General features: G+C 48.0%; 1 protein-coding gene across 1 annotated transcript in view; it reads left to right on the forward strand.

Moving 5' to 3' along the window:
• The window catches only part of FAM120A (family with sequence similarity 120A), a gene marked incomplete at its 5' end in the record, with an annotated part of 95,277 nt that extends 75,663 nt beyond the window's left edge, over nucleotides 1–19,614 (forward strand). The window contains 7 exons of the mRNA XM_049632672.1: nucleotides 1,735–1,849; nucleotides 6,885–7,094; nucleotides 8,519–8,702; nucleotides 9,145–9,282; nucleotides 11,258–11,399; nucleotides 11,838–11,934; nucleotides 17,702–19,614. Coding sequence (XP_049488629.1) covers nucleotides 1,735–1,849; nucleotides 6,885–7,094; nucleotides 8,519–8,702; nucleotides 9,145–9,282; nucleotides 11,258–11,399; nucleotides 11,838–11,934; nucleotides 17,702–18,013 — 1,198 coding nt within the window. The remainder of the gene's footprint in view (nucleotides 1–1,734; nucleotides 1,850–6,884; nucleotides 7,095–8,518; nucleotides 8,703–9,144; nucleotides 9,283–11,257; nucleotides 11,400–11,837; nucleotides 11,935–17,701) is intronic.
• Between the last annotated feature and the right edge of the window lie 298 nt (nucleotides 19,615–19,912).

Genomic DNA, 19,912 nt, shown 5'->3' on the forward strand with positions numbered 1-19,912 from the left:
AGGGGGGGGGGGGGGGGCTTTGTGTTTTTTGGGTTCATGGAGGGAGAGGGCGGGAGGGGGAGGTGCCGAGCAACAGTGTGGGCGGATCTGATGCCCTCACTGTCCACTGGCACGTGGTTAAGGTGGCACATGTTCTGTGTATTGTATCACAGTTTTTAGAAAGGAAGAACTAAAAATAGTACAGCACAGACATGCAGGCAGAGGACATTGTATGCGGAGCACAGGCGTTCCCACAGTAACTTTCTCAGATGTCGTGGGGGGCTTCCCTCACACTTGCAGGTTCTTGCACAGAACCCCACAGTCAGTAAGACCTTGTGCTGCACGTGGCAGGGTCACAAGGATGGAGGCTTTGTCCTTGCAAGTAGTTTAGTGACAAAAAGCTTTTGCATTTCTTTCAGATACACGCACCTGCATCTAAGTACCGTAGAGATTTAAGGTCTACTCTTCACTTACTTGAAACGACACTTTCCCCTTGCCCTTTGTAATTTTACCGCGAAGTGTGTAAGCTCTGTGCCTGTGTCTCCTGCCTGTAACGTGGACAGCGGTGGTCCCTCAGGATTATGGGGCCCGCGTGATGGGAGGCGGCGTGTGCAGAGGTGGAGAGGCACCGGGCACCTGGCGAGCTCTTCCGTGTTTCTCTCGGGCTGTTTTGAAAATACGTGTCTTCGTCAGCTGGTCAGAGCCCCCTGCTTTGCCCAGTTGTGTGTGCTCCCGTGAAGTATTGATTATTTCCACGTGAGGTGGGCTCCACACCGAGTCGTCCTCTTTTGTCGACTTAGATTTTTCATTTTAAGCTCTGAGAAAACTTCCTTAGCAGACAGGACTGGGAAGAGCTTCGTGAGGCCTGTCGCCGTTCTCTCTGCTCTTTCTGAGCCGCTTGCCAGAGGTCGCAGGGCCCGTCACCATAAGTTAATCAGCGGCAATGTGCTGGGTCATCCTTCAGTCTGCTGAGTGCAGGGCTGGGCCCATGGGCTCTCGGGGACAGCTGGGCCAGGGCCGTAGCAGCCGCCCCTTTGCTCGGTGCCCCAGGGTTGTGATAGAGGCAGTACACGTGGCAAGGTGAGTAAGGGAAGGAGCGTGGGCGCCTGGCAGCTGGCAGCTCCCGGGCTGATGGCACACATGGACGTTGCAGATTTATAAATCGATACCCCCCCCTCCCCCGCCGCACTGCTGGCTGCCCTGGGAGGTCAGTGTGTCCAGGGCCTGCGGGCACCGGTTCTGAGGCCACGGCATTAGTTCTCGTTCCCGGGACCCCTTTCTGGTGCTCACCTGCCGGCGCGGGAGCCTCCTCTGCGCACTCGTCTCCTGCAACACTCGCCCCTTGTCAGGAGACACATCTTTCTTATTTGGACCTAGAGTCTGCCTCCCAGGATTCCGGTCTTGAATTGAAAAAAATAAATCATGTAAATTGATGCTTCCAGTGTGTTTCCAGGGTTTGAATACCTTACAAGAGTGAAGTTGTATCAGAAATCACTGAGCAGCTGGTTTGCAGTCTGTGCAAATGTGGTGTGCTATTTTAATCACTCTGAAAGCAAACGTTCTGTTCAGCCCAGGTGATTAGACACGCATTTGTAGCAGGTGTCATCCGGTGTGCATAGAGATGCTGGGTAAGAGCTCTTGGTGCCCCCCAGCTCGTGTCATCCCGAGTCCCCTTGGAACCTGGATGCCAGGTTGTGCGCGTGACCGGTGAGCGCTCCATCCTCACGCCAGACCCTCTCTGTCCACCCCCTGTAGGTATATGGTGCAGTGGCCTGGAGCACGGATCCTGCGTCGCCAGGAGCTGGACGCCTTCCTGGCTCAGGCGTTGTCCCCCAAACTCTATGAGCCTGACCAGCTGCAGGAGCTCAAGGTAATTGACAAGCCTCATTCCTTGTCTTGGGAAGCGTTGCTCCGGAGTGCTGTGAGGAGGGCCGGCCTCACCGGGCAGCGCCGCTCAGAGTGCCAGGCTAGGAAACCGAGCCGCGGACTCGGGAGCCTTCGGGGCAGAAGCGTATCCATCCCAGTTACGGAAGCGGTCCAGTCTGCTTCTGTCAGATAAAGGTTTTCCCTTGTTACCAGTGGGCGTCTGCTCTTGTGTTCACGTCAGGGTGTAAACTTGCTTTTGTTCCAGGTGGGGACCCCGGACCCTGGGGAGGGCTTGGGCTTCAGGGTTTTCTCACATCTGGCCAGGATTCTTTTCTCGTTTCGTTCTGTTCCTGATTATAGCATTCGTTTCCTCTAAAACATAGTCTTGCCCTCCTAGACCGTAAATCCCTTTACAAACCACTTGAAGAACAATGTTACACCATCATTCCTGAGCCCCTTTTACTTAGCATTTAACATCGTGTTCCTTTTAATTTTTCCTTCCAGTAATTCCTTTTGTTCTTTGTTTTGGCAATGTTAATTTTCTCCAAGTTGTCCCCTGATTTTTCGGGGTGCTTATCTTTTCAGTGCACTTTGGTTAGTTGCTGTGTTTGCACGGCTGCACTCGCTTTCTGTAATGTCTGTGCTAAACTTTAGAAAGTTTAAGACTTTCCAGAGTTAGCTAAATCAGGGGATCTGCCTTTTCTTTTTATGTACAGGGTTTTGGGTTTTTTTCTTTGCATTTGTTTTTTTGTTTGTTTGTTTTGTTTTTTTTGTTTTTTTTTTTTTAATTATTTGATTTGTAATCAAATAATCTCTTTTGACAAATTGCCTTCACTTTTAGATCTTTTTGCCATTCTTTATGAAGGCATTCTTTCCCCTCAGGAGCATTTGAGGCTCACTTTATAGATTATCAGTATTCTACAGTTGGGGCCCAATCAATTTCTGGTTCCCCTAAACTACTGAGTTAAATTTAGTAATTTGATGTTGAGTGGCCCTTGACTGTGCGGAGCCCAGGTCACGTGTGGTCACCCCAGGCTTCTGATGACTTTGAAACAAGCTGAATAAGACAATAAAACTCAGAATCCACCCCAAATTGTATTCTTTACTTTGTAGATCAAGATTTTCTGTTTGCTAGACAGAAATTATTTTCATTTGTAATGTTTTTGAATCTAAGTTTTCGTTCTAGAGTATTTGGCTGGGTGTCCCCCGAAAGGCTGGCCCTAAGCGCAGGCTCTCACTCCCGTGCCCCCGGCTGGTGGTGCCGTCACCACTGTCTTCGTCACCAGCCCGTGCTCAGGGGTGTTGTGAATACTTTGACTAGCGTGTGCTGCCATCCCTCTACCTCTACTTCCTGTTTCTCTTATTTAGATTATTACATCAGTATTGACATCCCAGTTCTGAAAATCAGACCGCCAGGTATCAGGTATGCCCACCAAGCCTTACTCACCATCAAGTTGCTTTTCCTCAAAGTTCATCTTCTCTCCCATATCCTTTTCATTTTGGATCAACACACAGGGTATAACTTTTGAAAGACAGCCACACTCTAAGCTTTCATTTTGGTTCTTTTGAGGTCTTAGTGCTTTCATGGTTTTCTCCTGATCCTTCATCTGAAGCCAGGTGTTTCTAGAACTGTGTTTAGAAAGACCTATTTTATGTGCAGTGACTTGAGGCCACCGTCCCTTCGGCTCTTGCTGGTCTGGAGGCCTGCCTTCCCTTCACCACGGACGGCCTGCACCGCTGGCACCTCACGCACAAGCAGCCTACATTCCGCAGAGCTAGGGGGATAAGAGCATTCGTTGGGGGGAAAGGTAGTTTTTTTGTTTGTTTTTGTTTTTTAAGATTGAGGATTCTCTCAGCTATCAGATTGAGAACTAAGAGGAATAATCATTATTTAAATGCTACAAAAGTCCCTACGCAGAGCTGAGAGTCCCCAAATTCAGTGATAGAAAAGTAGACTTTTAAATTGCTTTTTCATTTAACCATTACAATTTTTTTATATATCGAATGCAATGACGATGCTTTTCCATGAAACGCCATTTCACTGTTTCGGATATAGTCAACTCTTGATTTTGGTGGCTGTCTTAGGGGCCGCTATCCAGTTTGTGGATTGCCCAGACCCTACTTTTCTTCTCCCATTTTTGTCCATTATGTGCTTTGAAAATAAAGAGGAGAAGAAAAGAAAAAGACCCAGTTCTGACAGTTTGGCCTCTCGTTGGCTTTTCTGATTGGGAGATTCGGTGGGGAACGGTGTTGAAAGTTTTAATTTAGACTGACTTTGTAAGAGTGCTGTCTTGTCTGTGCGTGCTCTGCCTGCCGTGACCGTGAACAGGTGCGTGTTCTATGTGGCTCCTCACAGACCCATGACAGGGATCCACATGTTTTCCTCATGTTTTTCCCTGGTGTATTTTTTAGGCGCTTCTCCTAGGTTCTGAGCATGGATGTAATGACGAAGGTAGATTAGCAATGTTTGGAGGAGGGCGGGGAGAGGGTGAGAAGGACTTTTGTACAGGCTTCATATTTGTCCAGTTTCTTTCTCCCTTGCTCTTGACATCCTTGTAATTGCTTTCAGTTCTTCTCACAGTTTCACTGACTGAGTGCAGAATATGAAAGGTGGAGGAGGAGGGGCTTTAAGACGGTATCAGGCCCCTGTGGCCCCTGAAAGAGTTAGGGCAGGTGCAAGTAAACATGGCCGATCAGAGGAGGGGTCTGCAGTCCAGCAGTGACACGGCGGGCAGTGCACCCTCGCTGGAGTGGTTCTGAAGCTCATTGGGCAGAGATTAAGTTCCAATTTGTACTTCCTATAAAGTCAGAAAACTGTACTTTCTTTAGTTGAGGAGCTTTGGATAATGCTGATAATTTTATCTTCCTGTGTAGAAGAGAATGAGATTGGACCGTGAATATTGTAGCCATGTCTGTGATCAGGCATTCAGATTCTGGTGCTGCTAGTTAACAGTTTGATGGCATTGAGCTTTCTGTGACTCTTTCTCCATCTGTGACACGGAGTACGAGGAGCAGTACCTGTGTCATACAGTTGCTGAGACATCAGTGAGATAACGTGTGTGGAAATGTGCAGAGTGTACCTGACAAGTCCAAGTCTGTGTTAAGTCTCCTGTAGATATTACTTAGTATTATTTGTGTAATTAACATGTAGGGAAAGACACATAAAACACTATGTGAAGTGATTTAGAAAGCTTTTCGGATAAGCCAAGATCTGCATGGCAGAGTTGAGATTTTATGTACATTATTTAAATAGCTTTTATTTTGAGAACTTTTTCTGTGAAATTAATGGTAGTTGCCATTACTTAGCGATAGGATATTCATTTTTGAAACCCATGCAAACAGTTCCTTCGCTGATGGCAAGTCCAGTTAGAATAAACAGATGTGTGTGCATGGCTGAGGCAGACTTCCCCGTGCCCCCTGTCGGCTCACTGGGAGCGCGCTTGTCCTAACCTGGGTACCTCCGTCCCTGGCCCGCCCGCCTGGGCGGCGGGGGCTCTGTCTGCTGCATTGAGGGTCGGCGTGTCCACATGGCCACCTCTGGGGACCAAGCACTGACAACAGCACTGTGCTTCCTGGGCTTCCCTAGAAGGCGCTTGCTGGGCTGCAGGACAACAGTGGGTGGCGGAGTGGCCTCCATGCCACCCCTGGTATCCCCTCGCCCCGTGTGTGTCGGGGCCACTTTCCCAACAGTGTCAGCTTTCAGGGAGGAGAAGTTCCCTCTTTCTGCCTTGAGACTCTCAGAGAAGGGAGTTTCCACTTCAAGTGAATTCTTTCTCCATTTTGATTTTCTCTTTCCCCACTTTCTGCTCATAAATATGAAATGCATGCGGTCCCATCACCCAGCCCTGCCTGCCCTCAGCCGAGTGCACTGTCCTTCCCAGCGAGGCTCAGGCTCCGGAGAAGCAGGGGCCAATGGGGCTGGGCGGCAGGCGGGGCCGGGGGTGTGGATGGGCTTCTCCAGGTTTGGAAGGTTCTGAACTACATTGACTGAAAATCCAAAAAACCAAGGTTGGAAAACACAGCGTTAGCGGATTGTGGGGAATGGTGGCCCCTGAGCACAAAACAGCAGATAGTCAGAAATTCCTCAGTGTCGGGCATGGGAATGACCTTTTTTCTTGTGAATAATGAAAAGCCGGCGTACCTGCCACATTTAGGCATTGCTTAGGGTGATACCCCGTAAGGTCTGTGTTCTTGAGATACCCTCGCCTTAGAAAATAAGCGTGAAAGGTAGGAAGACAGAACCCTGGCAGTTAAAACTGCCTTCTGGATAATCCACAAACGAGGTCCTTCATAGACAGACAATCAAGAGTTGACTGTATCTGTCAGTGTTCCTCGCCCTGCGTGTCAGGTGCTAGGAGCCAGGGCCGTGCGCGCAGGGAGGTGCAGCGCCATGAAGGAGGGGGCAGGAGAGATAGTCTGCATGGTCCAGATACTGTGTTTTTGTTGTTGTGTTCTTCCATTTATAAGCTATCCATTTCTCCTGAAGCATTTGACAGTCTCATTAATGAGTTGCTACCTAAAACATTAACATGAAATAATGTAAACATGAAGTACAGGTTTTAGAATGGAATTATGCTGAGTAATTTTTAATATACTTGAAAAAATGCAGAATCTTCATGGAATGTTGCTTGTTACAATCTTTTTGTTCATACATTACCAGTGTGTAGAATCTGAAGGGTAACTTACTTTCATAAGTGGATAGTGGACTTCCTAACTGCTAAGGAGACTATTAATAATCTGTTACTTTCTCATGTCAACTGCAATACAGTATTACTTTACGCTCCTATGATTTACAAATTCCAAATTGAAATACTTCAGTATGTTTATAAAACAGTCTTGAAAATTTAAATCTGTTAAGTAACATAAAAAGTCTCTGTGTTCAGATAGTGCTAGGTCACTGTAAGGAAATAGCAGGTGTGCGTAGGGAGCGTTTGGTGGAGGGGTGTCCACGCTAACCGTGGAGAGCTGTAGTCAGAAATGGTGAGAATCGGGTTCTGCAGTGTTCTTACTCCATAGAAATCATTCTTTTCCATTTAAAGATTGAGAACCTCGACCCCCGAGGCATTCAGCTGTCAGCTCTCTTCATGAGTGGTGTGGACATGGCCCTGTTTGCAAACGACGCGTGTGGCCAGCCGGTGCCCTGGGAGCACTGCTGCCCTTGGATGTATTTTGATGGGAAGCTCTTCCAGTCCAAACTCCTCAAAGCCAGCCGGGAAAAGACCCCACTCATCGACCTCTGTGATGGTCAGGTCAGTCTCAGGAATGCCGGCCAGTGGGGGGGTTGGCGGGTGGGGAGAAGCCTCCGGCCACCTCGGCGGGATGGGAGGAGTGCTTGCAGGCTGGTGAGCTGGGCTGTCTGCACAGGTTGCAGGCGCACACGTGATGTGCTGCACTCGCCTGGACCTCGCTCCCGGGAGGACCTACAGGCCTGGGTTCCTACCGGCCCCGGCCCCATCTTTGTCAGCCACTCAGTACGCTTCCTTGTTTAATGTGTGTTTCTGTTGGAAGTCCTCTTGATGAATACATATTGTATTGTTAAATTACTCACCTTATACATGTGGTCAGCAGCGCTGGAACAGCCCAAACAAAGCACATGGGACACACGCGGTGTCTCCACAGGGCACATCTCACGACCTGGCACTTAGGGACATGAGCCAGCACTCGGCACTGTGCTTGGGCCCATTTCAAACAGAATCACCCACAGAAATGTGAAAACTATGGCACTAAGTGGATGGTGAACAGGACACTTGTTTCCAGTGTAAAGTCTGAAACAAGCGGTGCCCCCTCTGCATGAGGCCTCGGGCACGATTGTGGGTTACAAGTACATTTCAGTAAGCGGGTGGGTCCACGGACGTGGAGTCATGAATAGCGAGGACCGAGCGCATTAGTTGGAAGTCCTGGTCTGAGCAGAAGGTGCGGTCCACCATCAGACCGTCTTGTTCTCTTGCAGTCGCCTCAGGCTTCTGACGGCACGTTCTGCCCGAGCTGCCATGACCCTCGGGTCAGGCTCAGCATAAGCACAGATTTGTGGGGTGAGCAGGTTTTCAGATTCTCTGGTTAAGGATCGGTGTTGCTACTTGAATTTATGTATTTATTAACAAAAGACACTGCAGGTGAATGTCGTACAGGCTCTTTCACAGTGGATCTGATGCCCACTAGCTGTGTTGTCCGCATCCTTGGGAGCGATGTTATTCACTGTGATGTGATCCCCTCAGTCGGCCTCCCGCCCCCTGTCAGCACGGTCGCTGGGCCTTGGTGCCCTTTCTGCCGCATAGGGCACACAGCTGGCCGAGTGCTCGGTCGGTGGGCATTGTCTGCGCTGCAGTGGGACCTTTCTGGACTCAGCTGTTGGCTTCCAGAACCAAAACCACTCTTTCAGTTAGTACCTTCGGTAGTGAATGGTCCTCACCTGGAGATCAGCTGAAAGCTGTGGCTTAAGTTGATGTTGTGTCTGTGGGAATGATGTAATGGAAGCAGGCGGTATGTGTTCGTTGATTGCATTTTCGGTGTGCTTGCCGACCGCACCCAGTGTGGCTGCACAGACCGTGACTGACTCACGGGAAGAGAGCACATGCATCCTGGCAGCTGGTGGGTCTCACTTCTTTCCTGTCCCATTTCGATTCGAGCAAAACTCTGTGAACCGAGTTTTCACGTGCCGGCACTTGACTTGCAGGCCGAGCAAGCCGCCAAGGTGGAGAAGATGCGGCAGAGCATTCTGGAAGGGCTGAACCTCTCCCGGCAGAGCCACCCGCTTCCCTTTCCGCCGCCCACGGCGCTGCCTTTCTACCCTGCCTCCGTGTACCCCCGGCACTTCGGGCCGGTCCCCCCGGCTCAGGGCCGCGGGCGGGGCTTTGCAGGTGAGTGCACAGGCGACGTCGGGAGGGACCGTGGGGTGGTGGGGACGGATGCGCCGTGTCATGCTGTGCTGGGACCTCGTTCATGGTCAGGCTCATGACGAAGTTTGCAGTGTCAGCTCCTCACCATAGACAAACGCAGACCCCCGAAGAGATGCGGGTAAGGGAGAGAGGGAAATACGAAGGCTGTTGCAGAGACTGGATTTTACGATTGGTCGGCACAGCTGAAAACTCAGCTTGTGTTTGTGGTTTACGGTTTGCTCACCTGTGGGGTCAGAGGAGGCCTCTCCACTAAGGCCACCCCCTGTCCCCGGGGATGGTTCAGCCAATGGTATGGGAACAGCAGGTGAAGGAGATGGGGTCGTTCTGCCCAGAGGCCCACCGGTGGCTCCCCTAGAACCTGCTCCTCACAGCTTCTCCGTCTCTCTCCACCCGGGTCCCACAGGAGTCTGTGGCTTTGGAGGCCCCTATGGGGACACTGTAGCGACAGGCGCTTACCGTGCCTTCCGAGTGGCAACAGCAGCGGGACACTGCGGAGCCTTCTCAGGCGGGGACAGCAGCAGGACTAGCAAGTCGCAGGGCGGTAATTATGCCAGCACGCCTTCTCCTAGAGCTTCGCCGCCCCGCCTGGCCCCCCTCCGCGTCCTCCCCGCCAGGCCCGCTCCCGGCCCCGGCCGCCCCCAGGTCTCTGCCTTCCAGTGGGACGGGCGGGTGTCCACGCAGCCCTTGAGCCCGGCCCCAGCGCCGCCTCCCCGAAGGAGCAGGCTGCCCTACAGGGCTCGTTGGCGGGCTCCTTCCCCGACGACGGAGGTCCCGAGGCCATAGCAGTTCCTGGCATGGAAACTGACCGCAGCTTGTTTTGTAGGCAACGTTTTTGAGAAAGATCTAATAACACATACATAAATGAGCTTATTTTAAATTCCCTTTGCTTCTCTTCTTGTACGTATTGGTTTTACAAGGGAGAAAAAAGACTTAACATTTAGTTTTGAAATAATGTCTTGTGATTTTGCTGTAATTAAAGCCTGTGACTTGTAGTTTTGTCACACGTCCTGTATTTTGGGACCGCAGAGCCAGACGTGGCCATCAGGTCCACACCACAGGGCTGTTCAGATACATTTGTGAGTAACTTTAGGGTACACAGGCTTTCTATCCTTTCCAGGAATGTTCTTCCAGCTCTGTTCCTTGGGGTTGGCGGGAGACCTCTTTTGCAGCAGTAAGATGCACAGGCTAGCACAGCCCCAGAGGGGCTCTGGGGACGTCTCCCCCTGCACCGGCCCCGCATGCCCTCTCCTGCCTCCCACTGGCTCTTGCAGCTTCCAGGGCGCTTTTCTTCCTGCCCACGCCATGCAGCGTGCAGTGACGCCTGCTCTCTGCTTCACCATCGGCTTCAGCTCCTTGCACCCCTTGCCTGGACACTCACGTCAGCGTGCAGTTGGGATAAACCTATGGGTAGGGTGGTGGCTCTAGACATTGTAGGGTCAGAAGTGGTTTTGTAGGCTGAAATGACCAGAGGAACTGCTTTGTTACTTCCCCCAGACTGTGTCTGGAGCTCAGCTCTGCTCTGTCCAGTGTAGCAGCCGCCGGCCACTGTGGCTCTTGAGCACTTGACCTTGCTATAAAATACACGCCCAGTTTTAGATCTAATATGGAAAAAAGATTGCAAAATAATTAGTAGTTTTTATATTGATTACATGTTGAAATAATACTATTTTGGATATATTGGGTTAAATAAAACAAATTATCAAAACCTATTTTATCTGTTTTTGTATTATTTCATTGTGGCTACTAGGAATGTAAGGCTTGTAGATTTGGATGTTGGGCAGCGCTGTCTGGCAGCTAGAATGGTCATGGTGAACACCTGGATGATGGAGACTTAATTATAATCCATTCCATCTGCCAGAAGATAGGAAGCTTGAGGTTCTATTCTGTTTGGGTTTTATCAGAAGTTTTGCTATCAGTTACATATTTGAGAGTTTTCTTAGTTAAGTCAGAAATCCTTAGAATATGCAGGCTGTTGGTGGTTAATAGAAGTTACTGATACAGTGGTGTTGGTGACCCCACTGATTTAATTTAATTTAATTTAATTTAATTTAACAATAAGAAATAACAGCCACATTTACTGGTTAACTTCTGTAATGTTTGGTTAAGGCAGGAAACTTGGAAGCAGTTCCCCAAAGAGAAAACATGGAGTTTGCAGGTATCCATGTTGGTAGGGGAGGAGGCTGGCTGTGAGCGCCCAGTGGCCATGCTTTATTGAACTGTTGCAGCCAGAAAGCCTTGCACATTTTGCATTTTAAACTCAGATCAGCTGTTGTGGGTTCTCTGAGTGGCCAACACTTTTGTCTGACTTTCAGGTATATTTTCAACAACAGTTAAAACCCATAAACAATATGTACATAGATACTTTATGTAATAAATAAGAAGTCTTCACAAAACTTCAGAGAAGGGGGCTTTATATGAAATATAAACCACAATGAAAACAAATTGCTCGCTTGTTTTCTTTTTGCTGTTTTTAATTCTCTGATTGTCAAGATGTATTTTGTCTATTTTTCGTGCAGGAATCCAACCTATACCTTCTCAGGGAGGGAAGCTAGAAATAGCCGGCACCGTGGTTGGCCACTGGGCTGGGAGCAGACGGGGCCGTGGAGGCCGTGGGCCTTTCCCCCTACAGGTAGTTTCTGTTGGAGGACCAGCAAGAGGGTAAGTTCTGAACAGTGAAAACATGTTTGTGTTAATTAGAAAATAGCCTCTTACTTATTTTAGTCATGAGTTTATTAGAAACATTTTTTCATCATTAGATATATTCCTTAATGTCATTGTGGTTATGTAGGATTCCATTGTATACAGCATTATGTAACTAAGCCATTATTAAATAGTTACCCACACATTCAATTAACAATTTTTTAATATTTAAAAAAGTAGCATTTTGAAGTATATTATTTTTCAAATTGAATGCACTGGATAGGGACCAAAAAACTCAGATTGATTTCTTGGAATCTTGAAATAAGTCCACGATGTGACCATGATTTATTTAATAGACCGGTGCTTTCTACAGCGTGGGATCGGCATCATTTTAAATGTTCCAGCTGCCTCAACAGATTCAAGCCTGTGTGCTTTTGTCCTCTTTTATCCGTTCAGGCGTCCGAGGGGAGTTATTTCCACCCCGGTGATCAGAACGTTTGGAAGAGGCGGACGGTACTACGGCAGAGGCTATAAAAACCAGGGTGTGATTCAGGTAATCCATGGGGCAGCGGCGCCTCACTCCGGGCTGGTGGCTCAGTGCCTGCGTCCAGAAAGGTCTGCCGGGGCCTCTCTGTAGCTGTCGAGCGCAAGGCAGACACAGCGGTGGCGTCACCTGCTCGCCGGCTGTGACTCCTCAGCCCACGGCGGCCGGCGTCGTGGGTGCTGAAGAGTATGGTCGCCTGGTCACTGCTAACTGGGGAGTATTCTGGGGCTGTTAGCGGCAGTTATGTTCTAAAATGTTATTTAGGTAAATAGCAGTCAGGATTTAAGAAGAAAACTGACGTCTTTTTCTCCTCCTGGACTGTCTTGACTAGCACTTCGCTGAAAGGCTGAGCCTGTGAGGAGACAAAATCACGTACCCATCTTCATGACCGAGCTGGAGTTTCCTCCCACTTTGGATAGACCATGTTGGGACATGGATCCTGATGAATTTCCCCTTGAGAAGGATCTTTTAGAAATGCCAGGCAGCCTTACTGCTGTGTTTGAAGTTTCATCAAAGTGTGCATTTCTTCCCGTGCTGTGCATGCAAATGTTCCAGCTCTCCCTTGGCTCCCACATTAGTAGCCCACGTGTGGAAATGTATTGGCCTGCCTTTACCAGGTGATCTCACCACCTTGGGAACTTCTGTGTTGATGAAATACATCTAGTGAGTCAGGTACAAGGGCAGCCCCCTCTGCAGTGTAGCATGCCCTAGGATGGGGCATGTGCTTGGCTCACTTTGCCCTCCTCAGGCTCACCTTGACCTTCCTCTGCCTTCTGAGCCCTTTTAAGCTGAAGGCACTGAGCCTCTGAACGGGTTTATAAGGTGGGGGGGAATGCACCCATGCTGTGCTCCAGCCCGGAGCCCATCCTGTACAGACAGCCCCTCGTGGAGCCATCACCCCTACTGATTAAGGGGGCCTTTCACATAAAACACAGACACCGGAACCACACAAGACAACTGGGTGGCCTGGCCTCTTTCTTGTTCCCGTGGGGAGCTCACCTTCTTTTATTTTGCTGCATCTTTAAAGTCCCTGAGTCCACTGGCTCCCCTCCCCCATGCCTGTCTCCTTTGCTTTGCGTGTGGAAGGACAGACAACACCGCCTTTTGCGCCCAAACGCCCAGACTTTCTTCATCTTGCCGAGCGTGTGCTGAGCGGGCTGCCCCCCTATGACCTGACCTTGTCTTTCTTGCATCCTGGTAGTGGGTCTGGGCACTGAGCCAGACTCTGCACCGGTCTGCGCCTGTGGCAGGACTGAGGTGGACCTGTGTGCTTTTGTCAGGGGCACGAGTGTCTGCTTCTGCACATTGGGACCCTTCGATGTGTCACAGGCTGGATCCCTTCATTCGCTGGAGATTGCCAAAGGAAGACAGTCTTGTTGCGTGATTTCTTTTTCGTTATTTCTTGGGGTGTTTTTATAAAGAGATGCTTCCCATTGGCTCCCATTTGGTACCTGAGTATTACAGTGCTTGCAGGACAGATACCTTGCTGCCCTTGGCCACAGGCCCTTTGCGTGGCCTCTGGTCTGCGGTGGCTTTCTCTCTGGGCATCGCCCGGCCCAGCAGAACCACCACATTTCTCTCGATTCCTTGGTCTCTTTAGTGGGAGATGGCATTTGAAAACCACAGTCTGGGCACCCTGAGTGCTGGAGGGCCAGTGACTGTTCCTAGTGTTCTCTGAGCACAGATCTGGACGTGCAGTCCTGGTCTTCATGCATGAACACACGACATGCCGAGCTTTTTATTGTCTTTTTCTTTAAAGATAAAATCCTCATAAATTCACACTGACGTTTCCAATTTAAACTGAGGGCTTTTACTTACATCTCTGATGTTACATCTACATGTCCTTTCCTCATGCTGAATCACTGTTTCTGGGCTTCTCTGTGAACAGGGCTAGAGGAGATACGTGTACTCGCGTGCACCAGGCACCCAGACCCGCACGTGCTTGTGCTGCTGCACGCTCTTGTGTACCACACGCACAGGGGAATATGCATGTGGATGCCGCTGTTTTTATCTCAAGAATTTAGAGTGACTCTTCTGAATCAAATTGAAGACTTCAGGAATTTGATTTAAACTTTACTGTTCGTGTCCATGTCTATTATCTTCCACCCTGAGAACCGGGGCTCGTTAAGTTAGAGTCAGAGTGCCCCTGGCTGGCCCTTGGCTTCGTCCACGGGCAGTCACGGTGTTGACACACTCACCCTGTTCTCCCCCCAGCTCTCGTTGTGACAGTAGCTGTGCGGTTATCCGCTGCATTGTCCCAGCGTGCAGCCTCCACCCACCACCCCACCCACGCCTCATTGGCCTGGCCTCTGTGGACCCGCGTCCCCTGCCCGCCGGCCTTGTCCCTCCAGGCTCTCCTCAGGGGACTCCACAGGCGGGACGTTCAGAAGCACTTTGCTTTCCTAACAGTTGAAAGTGGTGGCTCATACCTCCTTCTCATGCGTCTCACGTATATTGTCATTTTCTTCTGTCATAAGCTTTGTGTCAAAGAACGCTAATAATTGAATTGTCTTTCCCTCAGAAGACATTCGCGGTTTTGGCCTAAATGCCCAAATTGTTTTTGTTTCTCTGCCAAGGTTTCGTGATGCACCCCGCTGCTGGTCATCCTGGGCCGGTGCACTCAGCACACAACGTGTTCTTTCTAAACACAGTTTCATATCTTGTCTTACATCAGAAGCTTTTCTTGAATTACTGGGTTTTCATTTCTGTTGTTCTCCCTTGCTTTGATTTCATCTCTGGTGGTTCCTGTTGAGCTAGTCTTGTGTCTGTCGCCAGTGTTTGGCACATTCTTGACTCCCTTTGATGTCTTCTTCTTTTGAGATAGAACTCACCTACTATGCAGCTCACCTGCTTAGAAAGTACAGTGCGGCCTGTCCTCACTGTCATGCAGGGACACCGCCAATTCCAGAACGTTCATCACCCAAGAAGAAACCCCTTACTCAGTTGCAGCCACGTCCCAGCCCCCAGCGGCCACGGATCTGTTTTGCCGTGTATGGACTTGCTCTGTGCCTGTCATGGATGCGCACCTGTCGTCGCGCCACCGGCCCTTGGGTCCTCGGGGTTGCTGTGAGGGCTCCACTGAGGGCGAGGCTCCTTTTTCCATTTACCAGTTGCTGGGCATTCAGGTGGTTTGCACGTTTTTGGTTATGAGTAATGCTGCTGTGAACATACATACATAGGTTCAGGTTTTCCTCCAGCTTTACTGAGATGTAATCAATATATACCATCATGTTAGTTCTGGGTGCAGCATAGTGATTTGTATTTGTATGCATTGCAAGATGATCACCACGGGAAGTCTCGTTAACGTGCATCTCCTCAAATGGTTACAAAAACTTATTTTCTTGTGACGAGAACCTTTGAGGTCTCTCAGCAACTTGCAGATATGCAACAGAGTATTGTTAACTACAGTGGTTGTGTTCAGGTGTTTGTGTGGACATACGTTTTCATTCCTCTTGGGTACATACCTGGGAGTGAATTCCTGGGTCCTTGTGTATCCTCAGAAAAACAATTCTGAGTTACTTTTTTGTGTTGGCACCCTGGAGATCCTGCTTCAGGCGTTTTGTGTAGCGGCCGGTGGGCTTTTCCCTCCGAGACTGAGGGCTTAGAGGTGTGAGCAAGTACTTGAAATCTTCAGTGTTATTTCCCCCTGCTTTGTCCTCTTATATATTTTAATTTTTCTCAGGATTCCAAGAAAATGGCAGTAGTGTTGACTTGGGGGAGGGTTTACATGCATATTTCCGAACTCTGGGATTGAGCACTGAAGTGAGAAGACCTGTGGGAATGGAGCCCAGAGGGGAACAAACGCAGGGACCACTGGTGTGAGACAAGGCATCCCCAAGGCGAGGGTAACGCATATCTCCAGCCCCACTTGGCTGAGCAGAGAGGGCCTTTATGTGTAACCAGGCAAAAACCCTGGTTCTCAGCAGGGAGGACTAGAGGCACCTGACACCCTGCCATCTGGGGTTGAAAGGCAGCTTTCCTGTTCTGGGTCTCAGTTTCTTCACTGAAAAATGACCACATAAGGGTGAGACCGTTAAGGTTTCCCTCAGCACTGAGTCCGCCTCCAGCAGTGTTTCTCAGCCCTGGGATGTTGGCCCCAAGGGCCACTGGCTTTGGGGACATTGTTGATCATCATAGCTCAGTGTGCAAGTGCTTCTGGTGTCTTCTGGGGAGAGGCCAGTGATGCCCACCACTCTGCAACACACAAGACGGCCCGTGACAGAATTACCAGGTCTACAATGTCGAGGTGCCAGGCTGAGAAACCCACGGTCTAAGATGTAAACGGCTGAAAGATCTCGGGCTGTCTTCCTCGTCTCTTACCGAGAGGTCTTGTCTTTCACTCCAAAAGTTCATTTTTTCTAGAATTTCTTTTAAGTTTGTTAAGAGGAGCAGGGAGACCTGTTCAGAAGAGATAGGTCACAAACACACCTGGCGATTATCAGCTTAGACTTGTTTCTTGTTGGGTTGTCCAGAGAGGACTTAGGTTTGCTTCTATTTTCCAGTAGAAATGGGCCTCCCACTGCCCGCGACAGGTGGATGTGTAAGTTGTTGGTGGACACGTAGTGAGGATGGTGGTTTGTAATTTCAGAGAGGACGTATCGAGGAGCGGTGTTAGCATAGATGATTTGGTGCTGTCCAGAAGGATTAGGTAGACCTCTTCAAGTGGGGTCTACTGCAAGGTCAGGATATTAACTACAGAGAAGTGGAGGGAAGGGGCCCCAGGACGAACCTGCTGAGACCAGCTTTTGCCAGCTGCAGGTCAGTCAGAAGCAAAACAGAGTGTGTTAGAGTATAGAGTATAGACTAGAGTACAGAATAAACAGATTATAGAGAGTAGATAGACTGTGTGAACTACAGAGAGTATAGACTAGAGCACACAGACCATAGAGAATATGTAGACTGTTCAGGTTATGGAGAGTATAGAGTACACAGACCATAGAGAGTATGGAGTATAGAGAGTATGTAGACTGTGGACTCCGGAGAGTATAGATGAGAGTACAGAGCACACAGACCGTAGAGAGTATGGGGCATAGAGAGTATATAGACTGGACCACGGAGGGTATAGACCATAGTACAGAGTACACAGACTGTGGAGAGCATGGGGCCTAGAGAGTATGTAGACTCTGGATTACAGAGAGTATAGACTAGAGTACACAGACCATAGAGAGTATGGGGCGTAGAAAGTATGTAGACTATGGACTACGAGAGTATAGATGAGAGTACAGAGTACACAGACCATAGAGAGTATGTAGACTATGGACTACGAGAGTACAGACCAGAGTACAGAGTACACAGACTGTGGAGAGTATGTAGACTGTACATAGACTGTGGAAAGTATAGAGTGTAGACAGTATAGAGATTAGAATGTATACACTAGAGTATGTAGATGATGCAAACTATAGACTATAGAGTACATAGGTGATACTGTAGAGAGAGAGAATATACATTACACAGATTACAGAGAATGTAGATTCAAGTATGGAGTACAGAGAGAATACAGACTATCAAATATATACAGTATATAGCCTATAAAGTATATACACAGGTTGTGAAAAATACAGACTGGAGCGTATAGAGGTATAGAGAGTGTAGAGTAATGGACTGTACAGACCACAGAGGATTAAGAGAAGGTATAGAGCAGAGAGTAGAAAGCGTGAGGAACACACCCATGCAGTGTACTGTGCTGTTGAACCTGAAGCACAGGCCTCCATAGGCGTCCCTTCTCCCACTGTGTATCACAGCTGCCTTATTGCTTGTTATCCTTGATTTTGACCAGGGCAAGCCTCCTTATGCTGCTTCAGCAGAAGAAGTGGCCAAAGAACTGAAGTCAAGATCCGGGGAATCCAAGTCGTCTGCCGTGTCTTCAGATGGGTCCCTGGCTGAAAACGGAGCGGTGGCTGAGGAGAAGCCTGCTCCCCAGATGAACGGGAGCGCGGGCGATGCCAGGGCCCCCAGCCACTCGGAAAGTGCCTTGAACAATGACTCTAAGACGTGCAATACAAATCCTCACTTAAATGCACTAAGTACAGACAGTGCTTGCCGCAGAGCTGATGCTCTGGAGGCTGCTGTCTTAAAGAAAGAAGAGTAAACTTATTTTTTATAGAGGGTGAAGGATGCTGGAAGGGTAGGATTCAGGAATATCTGGAGAGAAAGAGAGCCTACAGTTATGTACATTTTTTCCTTTCCGTAAGAGAAAAATGAGGACTTTGGAAATTCGGATCCCTCTTTGATATCAGAGATTTAAACAACACATTTTTAGTTTTAACCAGTTGTAGTCAAAATGCTACAATAAAACAAAAAGAGAGAAAGAAAATGAAGAGCATTTGACTCCCACACTTAAAATGAAGTACACACAAAGTTTAAACTGGTTATGACAAAAGCCTATAGTTGTGTTTCTTGAACTATAAAGAAAACAAATTTTGGCAGTCTTTAAGTATATATAGCTTAAAATATCATTTTTAGCATTTGGCACCATATGTATGCCATTATCTTTGATTTTGCATTACTGTTCACAAGGAAGCTTTGTCTAAGGCTTTGATTTTATGATTATGAAAGAAATAAGGCACACCACGGTTTTTCTTTCTTACTTAAATCTCATCACTGTTGATGTGGTTCTTTTGTGTTAAAAAAAAAAGTGCAACTATCAAAACTAAAAAATTATAGAGTAATATTGCCGTTCTGCTGATTTTAAATATGCAGTACATCATACTTACTTTACAAGCAAGTTAAATGGAGATAAAGTTGAAATCATAGAAGATGCAAATGACCTTTCAAAATCAACACAATGTGTTCTGAAACTTTTCGTGACTTAATACCATGCATCTGTGATCAATGAACTATGTGGTTTTGAATCGGATGTAGACCATTAGTGCTACTACTTGAGCTAACCTTCTGCATGGTTCATAATTTTTAAAGTGTGTAGTTAATATTATGCATGTTATTGTCCTTCCATTCTTACCAGTATGTGCCCATTTGCAAAACAAAATGCTAATAATCAGTAATAGTCCTATAAAAGATGTTAACTCTGTTTAGTCACTGACTGATCTTGCTCTAACCTTAAAATTTTGTGATTATTGACCTCTGTTGCATTTATTCTAAAACCCCCCCAAAATTATCTAGCTGTTTCAAATATCAACATTACCCTGGTGTATTCACTGCTGTATGCATTATTGTTCTTTGTTGCTGTTTTATGCCTTCATATTAGCAAAATATGAAATTCTGTGAAAAACAAAAAAAAAAAAATCCCTTTGATCTTAAAAAAAAAAAAAAAACAAAAAAAACAACCCCCCCTTCTGTAGCAGGAAACAAATTGCTTGTTCTTGAGAACTTTCCCATCAAGAATTTAGTAGAAGCAGGTATACTTATATCATTTTGATGTTTTTGTTAATGTTTCCAAACAATGTACTTTGAAATCAGAATCACTTCTTATTCGTTTTCATATAATTCTCCTGATGCTCTTCATCACACATTAGTGATCAGAAATGAGATGTAATTCCCCAATCCCTGCCCGCAAGACCTGAGTAGGATCTTACTGTAAGTTGAAGGGAGTTCTGCCCTAACTCATGGATTGTGCAAGAATGAACTGCTGTTGGGTCTGACTGATTGTAGGTGGGTTGTGGCGTGGTGTATCGAAGGCTATTGAATGCAACTTACAATGCTTAATAAAAATCTTTATTCTTTTAGTATAAAGTACGGTGTCGCTTTTAAAGTTCTTGTAGCAACAGATGTTACTGAGACTTAATTCAAGTTGGGACCGCTACCGCAGGCACCAGGCCTTCTCGGTGCGAGGACGAGGTCTGGGGACTCTGACTTTGAGTCCACGCGTGTGTCGGGGGCGAGGGGCAGTGGGGGAGTGGACTTACATAATTAAAAAGCTCAACAGCTGCCTGAGAGCTCGCTAGAGTGAGTGCAATTCAAAACTGTTGTGCGAGGGGGTTATGGTCTCCAGCCCGAAGGGACTCGCGCTGTCATCCTCGTCCCCATGCTG

The sequence above is a fragment of the Panthera uncia genome, chromosome D4 (assembly GCF_023721935.1).
Source record: "Panthera uncia isolate 11264 chromosome D4, Puncia_PCG_1.0, whole genome shotgun sequence".
Classification (NCBI taxonomy): domain Eukaryota; kingdom Metazoa; phylum Chordata; class Mammalia; order Carnivora; family Felidae; genus Panthera; species Panthera uncia.